This window comes from Xiphias gladius, chromosome 9 (genome assembly GCF_016859285.1).
Source record: "Xiphias gladius isolate SHS-SW01 ecotype Sanya breed wild chromosome 9, ASM1685928v1, whole genome shotgun sequence".
NCBI lineage: Eukaryota > Metazoa > Chordata > Actinopteri > Istiophoriformes > Xiphiidae > Xiphias > Xiphias gladius.
The window spans coordinates 10,921,213-10,937,649 of NC_053408.1; the positions used below are offsets into that span (position 1 = coordinate 10,921,213).

General features: G+C 40.5%; 1 protein-coding gene across 5 annotated transcripts in view; it reads left to right on the forward strand.

Annotated features, from left to right (window-relative positions):
• LOC120794400 (dynamin binding protein) overlaps window positions 1–16,437 on the forward strand; it is a 47,789-nt gene that overhangs the window by 30,835 nt on the left and 517 nt on the right. For 3 of the 5 annotated variants that reach the window (XM_040135457.1, XM_040135458.1, XM_040135461.1), the window contains 12 exons: window positions 7,866–8,080; window positions 9,020–9,119; window positions 9,594–9,741; window positions 11,095–11,112; window positions 12,376–12,575; window positions 12,743–12,873; window positions 12,972–13,076; window positions 13,611–13,739; window positions 13,852–14,187; window positions 14,382–14,570; window positions 14,684–14,882; window positions 15,029–15,708. In XM_040135457.1, the coding sequence (XP_039991391.1) occupies window positions 7,866–8,080; window positions 9,020–9,119; window positions 9,594–9,741; window positions 11,095–11,112; window positions 12,376–12,575; window positions 12,743–12,873; window positions 12,972–13,076; window positions 13,611–13,739; window positions 13,852–14,187; window positions 14,382–14,570; window positions 14,684–14,882; window positions 15,029–15,708 (2,450 nt within the window). The remainder of the gene's footprint in view (window positions 1–7,865; window positions 8,081–9,019; window positions 9,120–9,593; window positions 9,742–11,094; window positions 11,113–12,375; window positions 12,576–12,742; window positions 12,874–12,971; window positions 13,077–13,610; window positions 13,740–13,851; window positions 14,188–14,381; window positions 14,571–14,683; window positions 14,883–15,028; window positions 15,709–16,437) is intronic. The other 2 variants (XM_040135459.1, XM_040135460.1) reach the window with 2 other exon arrangements.

A 16,437-nucleotide genomic window follows, 5' to 3' on the forward strand; every position in this document is an offset into this window, starting at 1 on the left:
CCCCAGTTTTGTGTTCCACATACTCCTCTCCACACTAAGCACTTTTGTCAGTAAGTATTTGTCTTTGACAAATGTCCGATGTTGGTGTATCACAGTCTGATATAAAAACTTAAACAAATTAACTTGTTTGAATGTTAATTTTTGGTAAAGGCTAATACAACATGACAGCAGAAGTGAAAAATGTTATATTTGGTGTGTACAAATTGTCACAGTGGTTACAGATGTTGATCTTGGTCATAATGACATTAGCTTAGGCGACTAATTTATTTACATGTTCAAACATACAGTGATTATTTTCCTGTCCTCTGTGGTAAAATGTGGTTTAAGAATAAAAAAAAAAAGGACTCAATCTTGTTAGTAAATAAGGGCATCAGTGTCAAACAGTGGCATTATGAACAGAGCCTCAGTATAGCAACATCAAAGCAGTATTTCTCTTAGATGCACTTGTTGTATTTCCGGTATCAGTTTATGTATCCCATCCCATATGTTAGGGGGTGTCTACATTAAGAAGTTCACCTCTGTCTTTTCCTGCAATAATACATTAAATGTCAGGTTGGATTTTGAGGAATATAAAGAAATCACTTTGTCTCCCAGCCATTTTTGTGTTGCAATGCAAATACCGGTATAACTCAGCGTAACTCTCTTATTTAGTTGTGGGAAAAACTCATAAGGCCTCAAGGTAGATCTTTGTCTCTACTTGTCCGGCAATTAGCAACAGATAATCCTGAATGTTTAGTCATCTCAGAATCTCAGAAGTTTTCACACACAGGTTGTACTGAAGGAACAAAATTTTCCCACACCGAGAAACTAAAGGTTATAGTTTATACTGTACAGAAAATGGCCATAAACAAACAGAGAAAATGCAATTTAATTGACCATTTTCCTTAGTATTTGGTTCTATGATCACTTAAAAATATTTAAATGGTTTCTTTTACTATACTGTTGCACCACTGTGTATCACTGAAGCACCTGTGAGATCCAATAGACTCACTGCTGTCTTCTTTTCCATTAGCTTGAAGACAGTAGAGCTTTTTTGGTTGAATAGGCTCCTGAATGGGTTTTGGTTCCTCCTAAGCTCTCTCTGCACATATGCAAAATCGATGGTCTCTTGAAGTAATTGAACATTGTTCATTATAGAAATGAGACAAAATGAGAAATTCCAAGGAAGCCAGAGATCGCATGGTTTCGTCTTGTTTGCCATTCAACATTATAGCAACTTATTTATTCAGCTTGTTAATTAGATTGTAGCCTTGTCCCCCTTGAAACAAGGGTCTGAAACATGTCTTTGCAACAGATTGTGGACACTAAACACAGGATTAAAATCGCAATCTAAATTCTACATTTATCAGTGTGTGACATGCTTTTATAATGAATTGCGTGGTTTGAATGGTGGCTGTAATTACCAGAAATACCCAACAATGGTACATAGAGGATGGTGTGAGATTTTGCCAGGGGCAGGAATGTGACCTTTTGACATTTGACCCTAAAAGAGATAAACAGGAAGGTATGTCACTGAATAAACTCCCCTATGACCATCTTTTAAGTGACGTTCTACGCGGTACAACAGTTGGTGGTACAAAACTGAACAAAAGAACAGGGATGTAACCAAAAATAATCTTTTGTGTGCATAGTCGATTGGATGATTCAAAAAGATCCTCAAAAATGTAAGATTTTATTTGTTGTTTCTGCAGAGACATGTACAGTATTTGGAGTTAAAGCTTACAGCAACAGTAGTGCTGCCTTTTTCCCTAAAACGGAAAGTTATTGTGTGAAAGTCCCACACTTTGAGCTCCTTTTAAGAGTCTTGATAATATTTACACTGCCTTTGCTGACATTGTTTTCTGATGCCAGTTAGCAGCGCCATGGATTGTTTTTCTTGTCCTTAACCCTTCCAGTCACATCCAGCTCTTCGCAGGGTGGTAGACGTTTATCAGCCTGTTTGGACTTATTCTCAAGCAGCTTCATGTCCCAGCTGAGCACACACACACACACACACACACACACACACACACACACACACACACACACACACACACACGTATGCACTCACATGCAGAGTTGCCCATGTGATCGCTTCAGCAAAGCCGCTCCCAGCTCTCCAGAACTTGGCTTGATATGAGGAGGGCCCCTGCCATTCTTGTTGCCCTGGCGACTGTGCATTCTGCTGTGAACTTTGGAGCAAAAAACACACAGCGCTGATTGTGTCTGACCTTAGAGCGCTCCGTGCGGGGCAAACTTTTGACTTTGAATGGCTATTTGTGTAGCACGTCGACTGTAGAAGGTGAATTCAGTAAACTGCTGTGCAACGAAGTAACAGGTCCTCAGATGATCTTATAAAGACATAAAAATAAATAATGTTCTTGAGATTATTTGGATGGTTTTGTAGATTATATATACACATATTGGTTACATATTGTTGAAAATATCCTTAAATGCACGCCAACATGGGAGGATTGGGGGGTAAATGTTCAATCCAAGCATCACAATTTTGATAGATTTCAGGCTGTCAGAGGAGGAGCCTGGTCAGGTGTCAGTAGATTGTGAAACATGAAACAGACCCATCAAAGAACTGGACCTGACTGGACTGGACCTATCCTACTTATCCTAACCCCACTTATCCTATGACACTTAAGGCATTAACATAAAGGACAGAAATCAACGTGTATTCAGGAGACATAAATAACTGCAGTACTTTGGGAAAGACTTTTGTCGTGACAAATACGACAATTTAACTTTAAGATATAGGCCAGCACAGCACGTGTACCGCAGCTCGTATCGGGTAAACTGTCCCAGTTCCGTACTACATACCGATTCTAAGCAGGTCTTTAGTAAGAAGTGTGTTCACACTAGAAAAGTGACAAACCAAAGTATACTCAAATCAAACAGTATGTAGATAAATACGGATGATTTTTGAGTGTGCTGCCGATTCACACTATTCTCCCACAATATAATGCACAAAGGAAATGAAGGAGCTGATCACAGCTGGAAAAAAATGAATAAATTGTGGGTGGTGGTGAAACAGCTCCAAAAATGAAGTAAAAAAACAAAACAAAAATGATTAAATCTTAGGAAAAACATTTTGTTGTCTCCTTGTGAAGCTTAATTAGATAGCTTTCCAAAGTTGCAGTTTGACTCACAACCGATGTCACCTGTATCATTTCCTGTTCGTATAAATGGCAAAGTATGTGGATATTTTGTATACTTCCTACTAACAGAGTATACTATTAGGGTTAGTGTATAGTATGGAGTTGGGACACCGCATGTTGAAGCAGGGCACCTGCTCTGTGTAAGCAGGGAGCAGAGTCCAGCTCCATGTTTTAATGTCTGCCAGAGTGGTCATCCTCCCTGGTGTGTGTGTGTGTGTTTGTGTGTGTAATCATGGTGGGTTCCCATCCATTCTCATGGTAATTGGAGCTCTGGAATGGAGTTTTTGCAGCAGGACATGCAGCCCTCTACAAGGCTCAGGAGCTGGACTTCAGACTGACAATGGACTTTCTTAGAATGGGTGGTGTTGTTTGCATCACCTTGTGGGGGGACGTGCTTGTTTTTGAAGTGGTTTGAAGAAAGTTGCAAGCAGGCAGGTGGGTGATGCCTCCTCATCTTCTCCTTTCACCCCTTTACTCTCCTTTTTGTCAATGTACGACACAGTTCAAAAAAAGAAAAAAAGTGCACTGGTGGGAATAGCATCAGTGAATCTGTTTGTTTTGTATTTTTTCAGCTGAAATTTAAGGAAGGTTGATAAGAGACAATCTCGCTAATCTTTCTGAAACCTCAACCTGATATCCACTACTGTGTTTCTGTTAAACCTTTGATGAGCTGTGCTAATATATCAGCTGTGACTTTGACTGTAGTCATACTGGGTGTCTGAAGACAGAAGGCGTGGTGTTGCGAGAGACGACTCACGTCATTTTATTTTTCCATTAAATCCACAAACCCAGGTAACCAGTCCGCTCTGTATTTTTCAGTATGGGCTTAGTGTTAAACATTATTCATGAGGTGCAGGTATGAGAATAAAGAGCTGGTCCCAAGAGCTGGTTGAAAACATTAATAAATTGTCTGATTCCTGTTAAGTGTTTGGGCGCCTGTTCCAATAAGCAGGTTTGCTGCATTTTCTGGATAACTTTACTGAGTAAATCCAAACTTTTCTGAATCTGGAACATGGTCTGGTGTAAAAAAAAAAAAAAAACGGTTTTGCGCTGCAAAGATATCCAGAAGACTCAGACTCTCTGACTCTGCTTTTTTTGGAAACAGGCCCCAGCTCTACTCTGTAGTATTAATTCCACCTGTTGAAGCCCGTGCATTTTGGTGACTTAAAGCTGGGAGTTTGTTCAAATGAGACTTGAATAGGGGAAAAAGAGAGGATATATTCAGTGTCTGAATATCTTTGACCATTGTGAATTAAACGTTCTACCATGTTGCTTCAACAGCTTGTTGACCATACATGTATAAATTGGAGAAATGCTGTAGTTATGGTGGGTTTTCTGCATTTCCTCGTGCAAGGACATGTGCTAACACCAGAGCCTCAAAGGAAGCCTTGACAGAATATTTTTCTTGTCACAAATTTGGTCAAAGTTGTCTTTCTTTAAGTGTTTCTGCTATTTAAATTTGTGTTAAATTTCTTGTATATGCTGTGGTTCTTTCTCTTAAATAAGGCAGCTCAGTTTTTGCTCCACAGAGGGCAATAAAACCAAAATAATTCTCTAGGACTTGTCAGAACAAAGTGGATAAGGCATCAGATGACAATCAATCAGTAAAGGAATCAGAATTAATAAAATGCATTTTCGATTCCTGTCCATATTACGGGAGGAGAGGGAGAAAAGACCCTGAGTGAAGGGAGCTAATCAAAGGAGTACAGTTCCTCTGTCTTCATTAACCCCATATACTCCGTAACCCTGTATATTTCAAGAGATCACATAGGCAGTCTCTTTGTTTTGTTTTCCAAACTCTCTAATATGTGGAACCAGGTCAGCGTTTGAATGTAACTCATTTACTATCCCTCATCCTGCCAGATTTCTGTACAGACATCCATGGCCCCCTGCAGAGTCACGGCCCCTCTTTCCCCTCGTACAATAGCCAATTTTTTCCACGTCGCTCTAATTCTTTATGCGAGTATCTGAGTATACTGTATACACCCAAAGCTTACTGTGCGCAGTACGAGCCGACACACACAACATACACATCCAGATCTATTTAAACACCGATTTTCTCCCTCATCTCCTTCAAAAAACCGGCTGAATGGTTTTATGCTGAGGTGACACTATGAGAACAGTCTTTTTTTTTTTTCCAGAAAATGTTATAAATTAGTTTAATTTAGAATGACAGAGGCTGTCAATGTTTTTTTTAGTATAATTACTTGGCACATCGGGTCCTCTATTAGTCACTTCAGAGGGACACCTAACTTTATGGGCGTCTGTGATTTTTCAAATTCAGTAGTTAGATATAAAATATTTTGGAATGACTTCTCAATCACTTACTAACAAATGGCAGTTTTGCTTTACATGAATTTGTAAATGAATGAAGTGAATTGTACTGTTTTGTGTGCGTGATTGTGTGTGTGTCTGCGCAGCTGTGCAAACAAGTGTGCAATGCCTGTACCCTCTTAATAATACTTCACAGAACAAAGAAAAGTGGAATCCCACAGAAGTGGGTCAAAATGTGGTCATGCAGTTTCACAGGTTGGCTATGATGGAAATGGCCGCGTATTTAACCATGTGAAGTGGAGCATATGATGAGGTTGTGTGCATGTTTGTAGAGGATGAAACGTGGGAATGAGCCGATTGATTCCAATTAAATCCTGAGTCCTTTGTTTTCTGTCTCCCTTTGTATTGTTTTGCTGTCTGACTTTTTGGAACCATTAGTGAACTATTTTGTGTTGGGAGTTGGCAGAGCAGCAGTGACGGATGCTGCAGGGAGACACGCTACAAGCGATGAGAAAAGCTCCTTTGAGTTGAGCTTTAGCCAAGTCACGTGAAGAGAGAGAGAGATAGAGAGAGGTCATGGTGGGAAGGGGAGAAAAGGCAGGTGGCCAAGGATCAGACACACACACACACTTGTGTTCACAAAATGTAACATGCATTTTGAAAATTTTTGTCTGAAAAATTGAAAATATTTGCAGTTAAGTTTTGCAAGGTCTTAACTTTGATTCTTATTCAATATTACCTTTAAAAAAAAGGTGTTTCAAATTGTCAGCGGTAACACTTGGGGAATCACTGCCTTTTGTGGGATTTGAACAGCAAAACTTTAACTTTGTAGCACTCTGGTTGTGCTCGCAAGTTCCTGCATGGGGTAACATGAGGGTAAGCAGAGTTAACTTCATTAGCCTCTGACAGCATCTGTTCAGTGGTGACGCCACCCTCATCCATCGACGCTACGCAGCTCATGCTGAATCTTCCCCTTCCGAGATATTAAAGATCCCCCTGCTGAAAATATACACAGCAGTGTTTCCCCTGCACAGACTTATTTGTGGTGTCTCCTCAAAATATGAAACTCTGAATATTTTTAAACTAAAAACAGTAACACATTGTCAGCAGTTCTAGTATTGTAGGTACAGGTGTTTTCTGCTGCGACTGTACAGTAGCTGTCAACGTCACAAATAACCCGAGATCCTGTTGTGCTCATTGAGATTAAAGATTCAGTAGCAGATAAGGTGATACACATGGAAATATGTTAAAATAGTCAGCAGTGGTGGAAAGTAACTAAGTACATTTACTAAGTACAGTAAGTACTGTACTAAGTGACTAAGTACAGTACTTGTACTCTTCTTGAGTATTTCCATTTTATACTACTTAACAGTTCTGCACCACTACTCTGCAGAGAGAAATATTGGACTTTTTAATCCTGTATATTTATGTGACAGTTATAGGTACTAGTTACTTTGTAGACCAAGATTTTACATACCGGTTACATATATGATCATATTAGAAATATGATGCATGCTTATATATTATTAATATTAGAATTACTATATGCAATGATTCATTCTACTTACTGAATACTTTTGATGCTTTGATATCATTTTGCTGCTAATTCTTTTGTACTTTTTTTTTTTTTTTACTCGTAACAGATTATATTTTTGGGGTATTTCTACTTAAAGAAATACATAAGTAAAGGATTTGAATTCTTATTCCACCACTGTTGAAAATGTACAAATACACACAACAGATGTACAATATCTATGTGCAGCACAAACAGGTCCAGCTTCTCTGTCATCACTCTCGAGCACTGTTATCTCTCTTCCCTCAGTCCCTCGCTAACTGCCTCCTCCTTAATGTCTGCCTGGGTCCCCGAGAGCCTGTATGTCTGTAGTTGCTGTCACAGGCCATTGTGCCACACACAAAGAGCCCGAGTCCACTCCAGTTTCGGGTCCATTCTTAAAAAGCAGCAGTGCGTGAACCAGAATCGCCCTCCAGTCCCAGGGACCCCCAGAGATCAGCCCTCTGCAAATGATAGCAGAGACATTGATCAAAAGCTAGTCAGACAAGACGAAGAGTAAAGGGCCGACTGGGTGGGTGGGCAGGAGTAGGTTTGGTCACAATGAATGGGGACAAGGGCTGCGAAAGGTTTCTCTTTGCTCTTTTCCTTTTTAGATTTACAATAATCCCTTTTTTGTCACTTTTTTTGCTACGAGCTTCGTGTTTATGCCAGTTTCATGGCAATTAATGAGGAGAAATTAATACATTCATGAGAGGAATCCATACATTTGTCTCAAATACTGTTTAATCAAAAATATTACAATGCATTATAGTTGAAAATGGTGTTTAATAGGTCTTGATAAATAGGAAGTAGCTGGAAGATCAAGCACTGATCAAAAACATTATCATTTAATTTAGATGAAGCCAAATCTGTCTTCTTTCCTGTCTTTCCAGAGATGACGCTCCTGTCGTCCCAACCCAAACCCCTGGACTCCACCCCGACCTCGGACTCCACCCCCACTGCCGGCACGGGCACCGAGGACCCAGAGCTGAGGATGCTGGAGAAGAGGTCGAAGGTCATCGAGGAGCTACTGCAGACGGAGAAGGATTACATTAAAGACCTGCAGATGTGTGTCAAGGAAATCATCGAGCCACTGCAGAAGAAGCAGGTAGAAACATGTAAACATTATGCAGCTGAAAGTCTGAAACACTAGAAAATGTTTGCTCTACATGTTTGTTTTCAATAAGTGCTAAAAATTGCAAGGGACAGTGTCACTTTCACTACAGAACATAACAGTTTTATTTTATCATATTTTTAAAAATGTATTTAAAACTATGGGATGTAGTAGACATGAGACGTGTGAAATACAAAATCCACCTTCAGTGGAGAGTCTTAAAGAGACAATAGAGGAGAAAAGAGACATTGGCAGAAAGTTTGAATAAGGAAAGAACAAACTGAGTGTCTTTAAATGCACACAAGTATTCTTGGTTTTGATCATATTTAGGATATGCCATTTACCTGGGGCATAGAAAAACCCGGTTTTTGAAAAACAGTTATTCAGGTATTCTGATCATTTTTTTTAATCGTCTCCATCAGCGGAGGCATGTGTTTGACTCCTCCACATCAAGAAAATCTGTCATTTCTGTACTGATCGATTTACTTTAACAGTTAAGGCTAACCTCAGTTTAGTTTCTGGCTGCGTGGACTTTGCTGCATTTGCCTCTTTGCTGAATTGACCCTCTCCTCTGCATTACCACTGTCAGACCTTTTGCTTTTTAATCGTCATATTTTTTGTTTACTGACTACCATCTAATTTGAATCGATGAGGCACCTGGGAACATGGGAGAGAATGATGAGACACACAGATTTTTATCTAAGTACTCAAGCTAGTACAACCATGTTTCTCAAAAACTGGAGAAGGGGCTTAACAGAAAACTGTTTTTTTACATGCACGAAACATAAGCAGGATCCAAAAAACGATTACTACTTTCATACTAATGTGCGTATAAATGCACTCATGGTTTTTGACTGTATGTGTATCAGTTAATAGCACATAGGAGGAACTTTTATAATTGTTCGAGCTTTCTCCCATCTGCTTTTCCTGAAGGTTAAGAATGTGGACTTTGATGGGCTCTTTGGCAACATCAACTCTGTGATCGACTTGTCACAGCGCCTGTTTGATACACTGCAGGAGACGGACTCTATTGGTAAGGAGCCGGTTTTCAAAAGACGCATGTCGTATAAAGTTATTGTTTTACCAACTGACCAATCGGACAGCTTCCTCTCAGCATGTAGTATTTTGTACTTTTTCGTGTTTCAGCCATAAACTGTCGCTTGATTAAATTTTATTGGCTCAATAAGACGCATTTCGAAAATAGCCACCATTGGAAGAAGCAATGTGAAGGATGATAATGTGAAGTAATGTTTGATTACTTGATGATTTATTGTGTTCAATAGGTGGAAAAATTAACCAATAATCACAGATATGTTGTTTTTATTTTTTTAATTCTTCGGTTACATGGGTATTGCCCCCAATCAATTCAGATTTCTGTCTGTATTTACCCAACTTTTTTGTGTGTTTGGTTGTAATTTTTTTTTTTTTATTCGTAAAACATGTTATCTTTGTCCTTTCCTGTTTAAATGAACACATCGCCTTATGTTTCTGTACCCTGTCCTCTTAGGAAAGGTATTTCTGGACTTCAAAGCCGAGCTGGAGGAAGTGTACAAGATCTACTGCCAGAACCATGATGATGCCATCTCGCTGCTGGAGAGTTACGAAAAAGACGAAAACATCCAGCGCCACGTTTTGGAGTGTCTGGAGAGACTGAGGTGAGTAACGGAGAGGAGGAGGAAAAAAAAAAAGTCTGAAAAGGTTCACTCACTAGTTTTAGCTCTAGATTTCAGCTTTGACCTGTGTGTTGGAAAAAATCTTTTGCATGTGAGTGACCAAAAACGTGCCTGTCCGTGTGTGTGTGTATAAGCATGAAAACAAAGCGTTAGTTGCCACTAATACAAAGTTTACGTGAAACATTAACTGTAAAAGGCTCATTGATCACGAGTTGTTTTGTAGAGTGGAAAAGCAAAAGGAAATGTATTGTTACAACATGTGTGACATGAAACCTTGTCAAAATGTAACTGGGTCAGGACACTTTAGACTTTGGTTTAAATAAGTTTTGCTTGAGTGTAATAATTTTCCCGTTTAAGGCATGTTGATTTTCTGTCATCCCAGTTTATGTTTTGAAAAAGTCATGTTGTTATGGAGCTTGAGGCTACTGCTAGGTTTCCTAGATTTTTTTCATCTTTTTTTTTTTTTAAGCAGACTTTGAACTTTGTGTGGGCAAGTTATGAGAGGGCTTTTTTTTTTTTAAACAGAAATACTGTTTTTTAGTCTGAAACATGTTTGCACTTAAAATCTGCCATTTTTCTGTAAAGATACCTTAACCGTACTCCTGCTCTGTATGTGCCTCCACGTCATAGTGTTTCTGTAGCTCTCAGTAATGTGGAGCTGTTAAAGAATGTGCCCCTACCCGGTCTCACCTGTCTAGTTTCACCATCAGTGACTCAGACACTTGAGTTAACACCGCTGTATTTTTGTAAAATGTAGTCACCAATTCATGTTCGAAGGTAAACACAGGTTTACCAGACCGGAAGCTTTAGAAAAAAAGGGCGGTGGTTCCAAGAACAAATGTGCATCCACAAAAGGACAATGTACAGCTCAAAGTGTGCACACTGACAGTCCCTTGTTGTTTTTAGTTGCATATTTTTCTTTAGAAATAGTTTTTCTAGTCATTTTTTAAATTTACCATTAAGTTGGCAGCCTTATTAGGACCATAAAAGTCTTTTTCTAAAGTGCGTGTGCATGTGTTGCAACCTATTCAGCTTTGAAAAGGTCGTGTCTGCCACCTTCTAGAAACTAGACGTTTTACTGCCACCCTGGGCATCGGTCCAGGTTTAAGAGAGAATTCACAAAACAAAACCATAACAACCATGAGTGCCGTTGACGTGACCATTTTTTTGACTTTGCAAAGTCCAAGTGAAATTCTGTGGATTTAGTTGATCATGGAAACACACAGGTTTTTTTTTAAGTACTGCAAAATTTATGATTTCATGAAAGTTATCATCAGGTCATGGGTTTATAAATCCTGTTTTTGTCATCTTTCTGTCCCTTCTTCCCTTCAATAGGGCCATGTACCGAGAGTGGTAAGTCTCCACAATGAGCGTCGTCATTATTTCCAGCATGAGAATCCTCTTGACCGCATGCTTTTTGCTCACTAACCCTCCTGGAAGTGTGTGTGTGTGTGTGTGTGTGTGTGTGTGTGTGTGTGTGTGTGTGTGTGTGTCTGTGTGTGTGTGTGTGTGTGTGTGTGTGTGTGTGTGTGTGTGAGAGAGCTAAAACGAAAGTGTGCTGAGTGAGGAAGACTAAAAACATTTGTGCTGGTCTTTATCAGGCCATTTCATTTTCTTTCCCTGGATTGAGATGGACCCATATTCCATTGTTTGTGTCTGCATGTGCATGTGTGTATTGTATACTGTTGTTGTGAAGAGAAATATTCAACATGTACATGCCCCTTCCCTTTCCCCTCTTATATGGATAAGCAAAGTAACTGTTGATCCTGGGAAACACATTAATGCCATCTTCTGGACTAAAACAGCAACAGCAATTTACAGCAACAAGTGTCAATTTTCTTTGAGGAAACATATCTTTTCAAAATATTATGAGATTATTTTTTCTCAATGTTAGATCTTTTCTCATTTTCTGAAAGTTCTCTTTGTAAAGAGTAGATTATGATATGTTTCTGATTTGCAGCTGCTTTTTGGAGAAAATCTGATCAATCCACTTCTAACAGCAGAAACATGTGAAATTGCACTTGTTTTCCTCCACTGACGAAGTGTAAAATGTGTGTATAGGACATGATTTACTGTTCCGAAGTGGAAATGGGTTTTCCTTAAACTGGCAAATAAGATGCCATAAATCAATCACCAGTTTGCTATCCTTGAAAAGATTTCTCTTTTTAGATTAAATGAATTGACTTCCTAGCATCAAATCACATTTTGGCTCTAAACAACCAAATTATGGAGCTGAATTGTTTCTAAATTAGTTCCTAAATTAAGTCACTCAGGTTCGGGGATAAGCTGTGTGAGCTGTTTGTCATTTAGATTGCATTAAAACTAAGCAAATCAATATTGTGTGACATATTGTGCCTTCCCTGTTCTTCTGTGTCTCCCAAAAACTATTTTGTCATCATCAGAATATAAGCATATGTGATGATGTTGCATATCATTGGATCATATAATCCACATGATACAAAGACGTGTTACATGAACATGGGATGAAACACCTCTTGTCAGCATAAGTCATTAGGTGTAACTGTCTAACGCTGACTGCGAGAGTCTCTCATACTTCACATATTCTCATTTTTCCTTTCAACCAAACACCGTCTGCTGTCTCCAACTCTTTTCCAGGGGTAAAACAAATTACATCAACCTCGGCTCTTTCCTTATCAAGCCGGTGCAGCGGGTGATGCGTTACCCGCTGCTGCTGATGGAGCTGCTGGGGGCCACGCCGGAGAGCCACCACGACCAGCCCCAGCTGACTCAGGCTCTGCAAGCCGTCAAGGAGATCAACGTAAACATCAACGAATACAAGCGCAGGAAGGACCTGGGTAAAAACTCCTCGCACTCTATCACAATCGCAATTGTATAGGGTCACGTATACAAAATGCGTGACCCTACATCATACATCGTGGCTCAAATGTAGTTCTCTCAGTGTCAGGTTTTTAAGTATAAAGACTGGTTTTGCTGTCTCAAGCTTTCCCTCTGCTGTCCACAGTGGTGAAGTACAGGAAAGGGGACGAGGACACATTCATTGACAAGATCTCTAAGCTGAGCATGCACTCCATCATCAAAAAATCCAACCGAGTCAGCAGCCACCTCAAGCACCTCACAGGAATTTCACCCCAGGTAAGTTCTTAACCTAAGTGAAATTCATTTTAAGGTTAAGGGAAGACTATCTGAGTGTTATGAATGACCTCTGTCTTTGTCTTCTGTCTTTCTCCCAGATTAAAGATGAAGCATTTGACGAGGCTGAGAAGAAGTTCAGGCTGCAGGAGAGACTCATCAAGTCTTTTATCAGGGACATTTCCTTGTACCTGCAGCATATCAGGGTAGGAGCCCATTACCATAATCCCAGAAAAACTGTTAACAACTCATTTTTGACCATGTCAGAACCTGACAGTAGATATACTTAGAAATACTAACTGTGTTTGATCAATGCCATTTTTTATTTTTTGTGAATGTCTAAATTTTCATTTAAATATTCAATCTTAATTTAATTTTAAGCATAATAATCATGTCAGCAAAGGCCTGTGGAGAACACTGAAGGTGATGGATGATATTTCCAGTGTCTATAAAGGAAAAATTTGTATAATAACTCTTAATTCATATTGATTCGATTCAGTATTGTTTTAGGACTATAAAATGTTTTAATGGTAAACACCCCAACACTTCTGTTTATTGGAATAATAATGTAAAATTATCATGGAAGAGCAAAATATTTACAGATGGATTATCTGCATCATACAATGTGTATTGCATCTTATTTTAATTTATGTTTTTGACAAATATATTCCAGTAATCTAGTATTTACATCTATAAATGTAGTATTTTTGGATTGTAATTGCGAAAATACATCTCTTCAGGAATCGGCGTCCGTGAAGGTCTTGGCAGCCATCAGTTTTTGTGACCTCTACACAGACCGCAGCGTGCTGGACCCCGAGCGCTTCCAGAGAGCTCACCGCTGCATTAGCGACAAACAGTTCACGCAATTTGTAAGTCCCCTTCTTCTGTTTAGCCTCGCTTACTTGCTTTAAAAGTGCATTGGGGATGACCTCTGATCACATCCAATTATCTGTCAACCCCCTCCCTTCATCTCCTGAGTAGAAGGAGCGCACAGAGGCCTTAGTCATCAACCCGCTCACCCAGCTCCTCCTCATGTTCGCTGGGCCGCACAAACTCATCCAAAAGCGCTTTGACAAGCTGCTGGACTACGACAACTGCAAGGAGCGGGCTGACCGCCTGAAGGACCGCCGCGTCCAGGAGGATCTGCAGGTGGCACGCAACAACTATGAGGCGCTCAACGCCCAACTTCTTGATGAGCTCCCCAAGTTCCACATTGCTGCGGAGGAGCTGTTTACGGGCTGCGTGAGGTCGTTCGCTCAAGCTCAGAAGGATTTCATGAAGACAACGCTGGGAGAGCTGAAGCCCCTCCTACAGGTTGTGAGTGTGTCTTTGTTTATTGGGGTTTCAAAGGCAGTGGGGGACTAAAATTCAACTTTTTTTTTTTTTTTTTTCCATGAATTTTTGTGCACAATATACATGTTAAAATATTCGCAAGTCCGTTCCCATAGCAGCCTCACTCGTTGCCACATTCTGCTGTTAATGCAGACCTTTTTCTTTTCCCGAATCTCCAGTTTTCTAACAAAGCTGGCACGGAGGGCAACCTCATTGCACAGTTCCAAGAAGAGTACGGTCGAGTTCTCCAACTTCTGCAGAGCTTTAGCTTCTGCCCGGAGAACTTGCCTCCAACCACCTCCACAAAAAAGACCTTTGAGAAGAAGACGCTGGAGAAGCAGACCTCTAAAAGGCAACTGCAGGGACCTGTGAGTTGAACTCTCATCCTGTTTCTTCCATATCATATTTTCATAAATAATGCACAAGGAGTTTCACCACTTTAACATGATCTAACCATGACTCTCGTCCTTGTCGCTTTCAGCCAAACTACATTATGCAGACAGAGGAGCACCGTGCAGGACTTCTGGTACGCTACGGCCCTGAGAAGCTTTTCCAGGCTGAGAGGAACTTTAACGCTGCTCAGGATCTGGATGTCTCTATACAAGAGGGAGACCTTGTAGGTGTAATCAAGCAGCAGGACCCAATGGGTAGCCACAACCGCTGGCTAATTGATAATGGAGGTAGGTAATTTGTACTCTAAGACCTGATTTAAGTATATCTAACCAACGAGCCACATATTTTTGTGTCTGAGTCTCCGGCAGTGGGAAAAAATAGTGCAGCAATAACATCTATTTCCATGTCTTTCCTTGCTTTTCTTGTTTTGCAGTCACCAAGGGTTTTGTTTACAGCTCTTTCCTCAAGCCTTACAACCCACGCAGAAGCCATTCAGACGTGTCCATCGAGAGCCAGTCATCCAATGAGTCAGGCTACGGCGGCTCCTCCCCTGTTTTCTCCCGCCAGAACAGCAACAGCACACTGACCTTTAACCAGGAAACAGCCACCGTCAGCTTTTCCACATCGCAGCCCCAGAGCCACTCATCGCCACACCCGTCTCTGGACTCATCTCGTAGGAGTCACCACAGAGATGCACCCAACCCAGAATCTGCCAGTCTAAGCAACTCCATAAACTCCTCACCCCGAAATCCCTCAAACCGAAGGGAACTTTCAGACCAAACGCACCGAAACTCCCCCAGTCACAGAGACACAGAGCCCTCATATCGGCACTCAGGCAATCACAGAGACTCGTACGATACGAGTTATGCTAGTTCAAGCAGCAACAAGGAGATGTCAGACCTCTCGGAGACAGACTCTTCCTCTTCACACAGAAACAATCACTCACGGCGGTATGGACACACAGACAAATCATACAGTTCCTACCAGTGGAGAAATGGAGATAATGGTGGCCAAAAGAAGTTAGCTTACTCCAGAGATGAGTACATCGAGCCGGAGCCGGAGCCGGAGCCAGAACCAGAACCAGAGCATGAGAGTGAATTGGATGGTCATCAGGTGAGATTTTGTTTGACTACTAGGATGTACTGTCTTTATGAGACATTTACCATACCAAAACTTGAAGAAAAAAGAATTTTTAAATCATTCTGACGGCTTGAGTTTTTTTTTGAAACAATCCTGGTTAAAATTGTTCTGGTGGGGTTTGCATTGCTGTCTGCCACAGTGCTATCGTTGATACTACCAGCAGATTGTGCCAAAAAGAGGAATTTTCAAATTCTACACACAGTGGATTAAAAAAGCTATTAAAAATAAAACGAATTGAATTGAATTGAATTGAATTGAATTGAATTGAAGCTGCAATGGATTTAATAACTACTTATAATTTGAATGGGGTCACTCATAGCGCTGAAACCACAGAGAATTATCACTTGACTCTGCAGTTCCCCTCAGATCCATGGAGCGTTTTAGCTTCCTTCAGCTCATTGTTTTTGTTTTACGGCCCGCAGCTTTAATGTTTGTTCTTCCTGCTCTGGTCAAGCTTGTTCCTAGCAGAAGCAGGCAACTGTTCTCATCAGTGAGAAAGCTCTGGTAGACCTACTGTACCCTAAGTGCCCAGCACCAAAAGGCAGACAGACAAAGTTAGCAAGTAGCATTTGACCATAGTGTAGCCTTTAGCAGCTGAAGAGCCAGACACATCTGTCAGGAGCTGGTGGAGTTTAAAAACAGAGCTAAAGTGAGAGTGAAAGTTGGATATAGAGTCATTAGGTGGCCAGAGACTCGACTCCA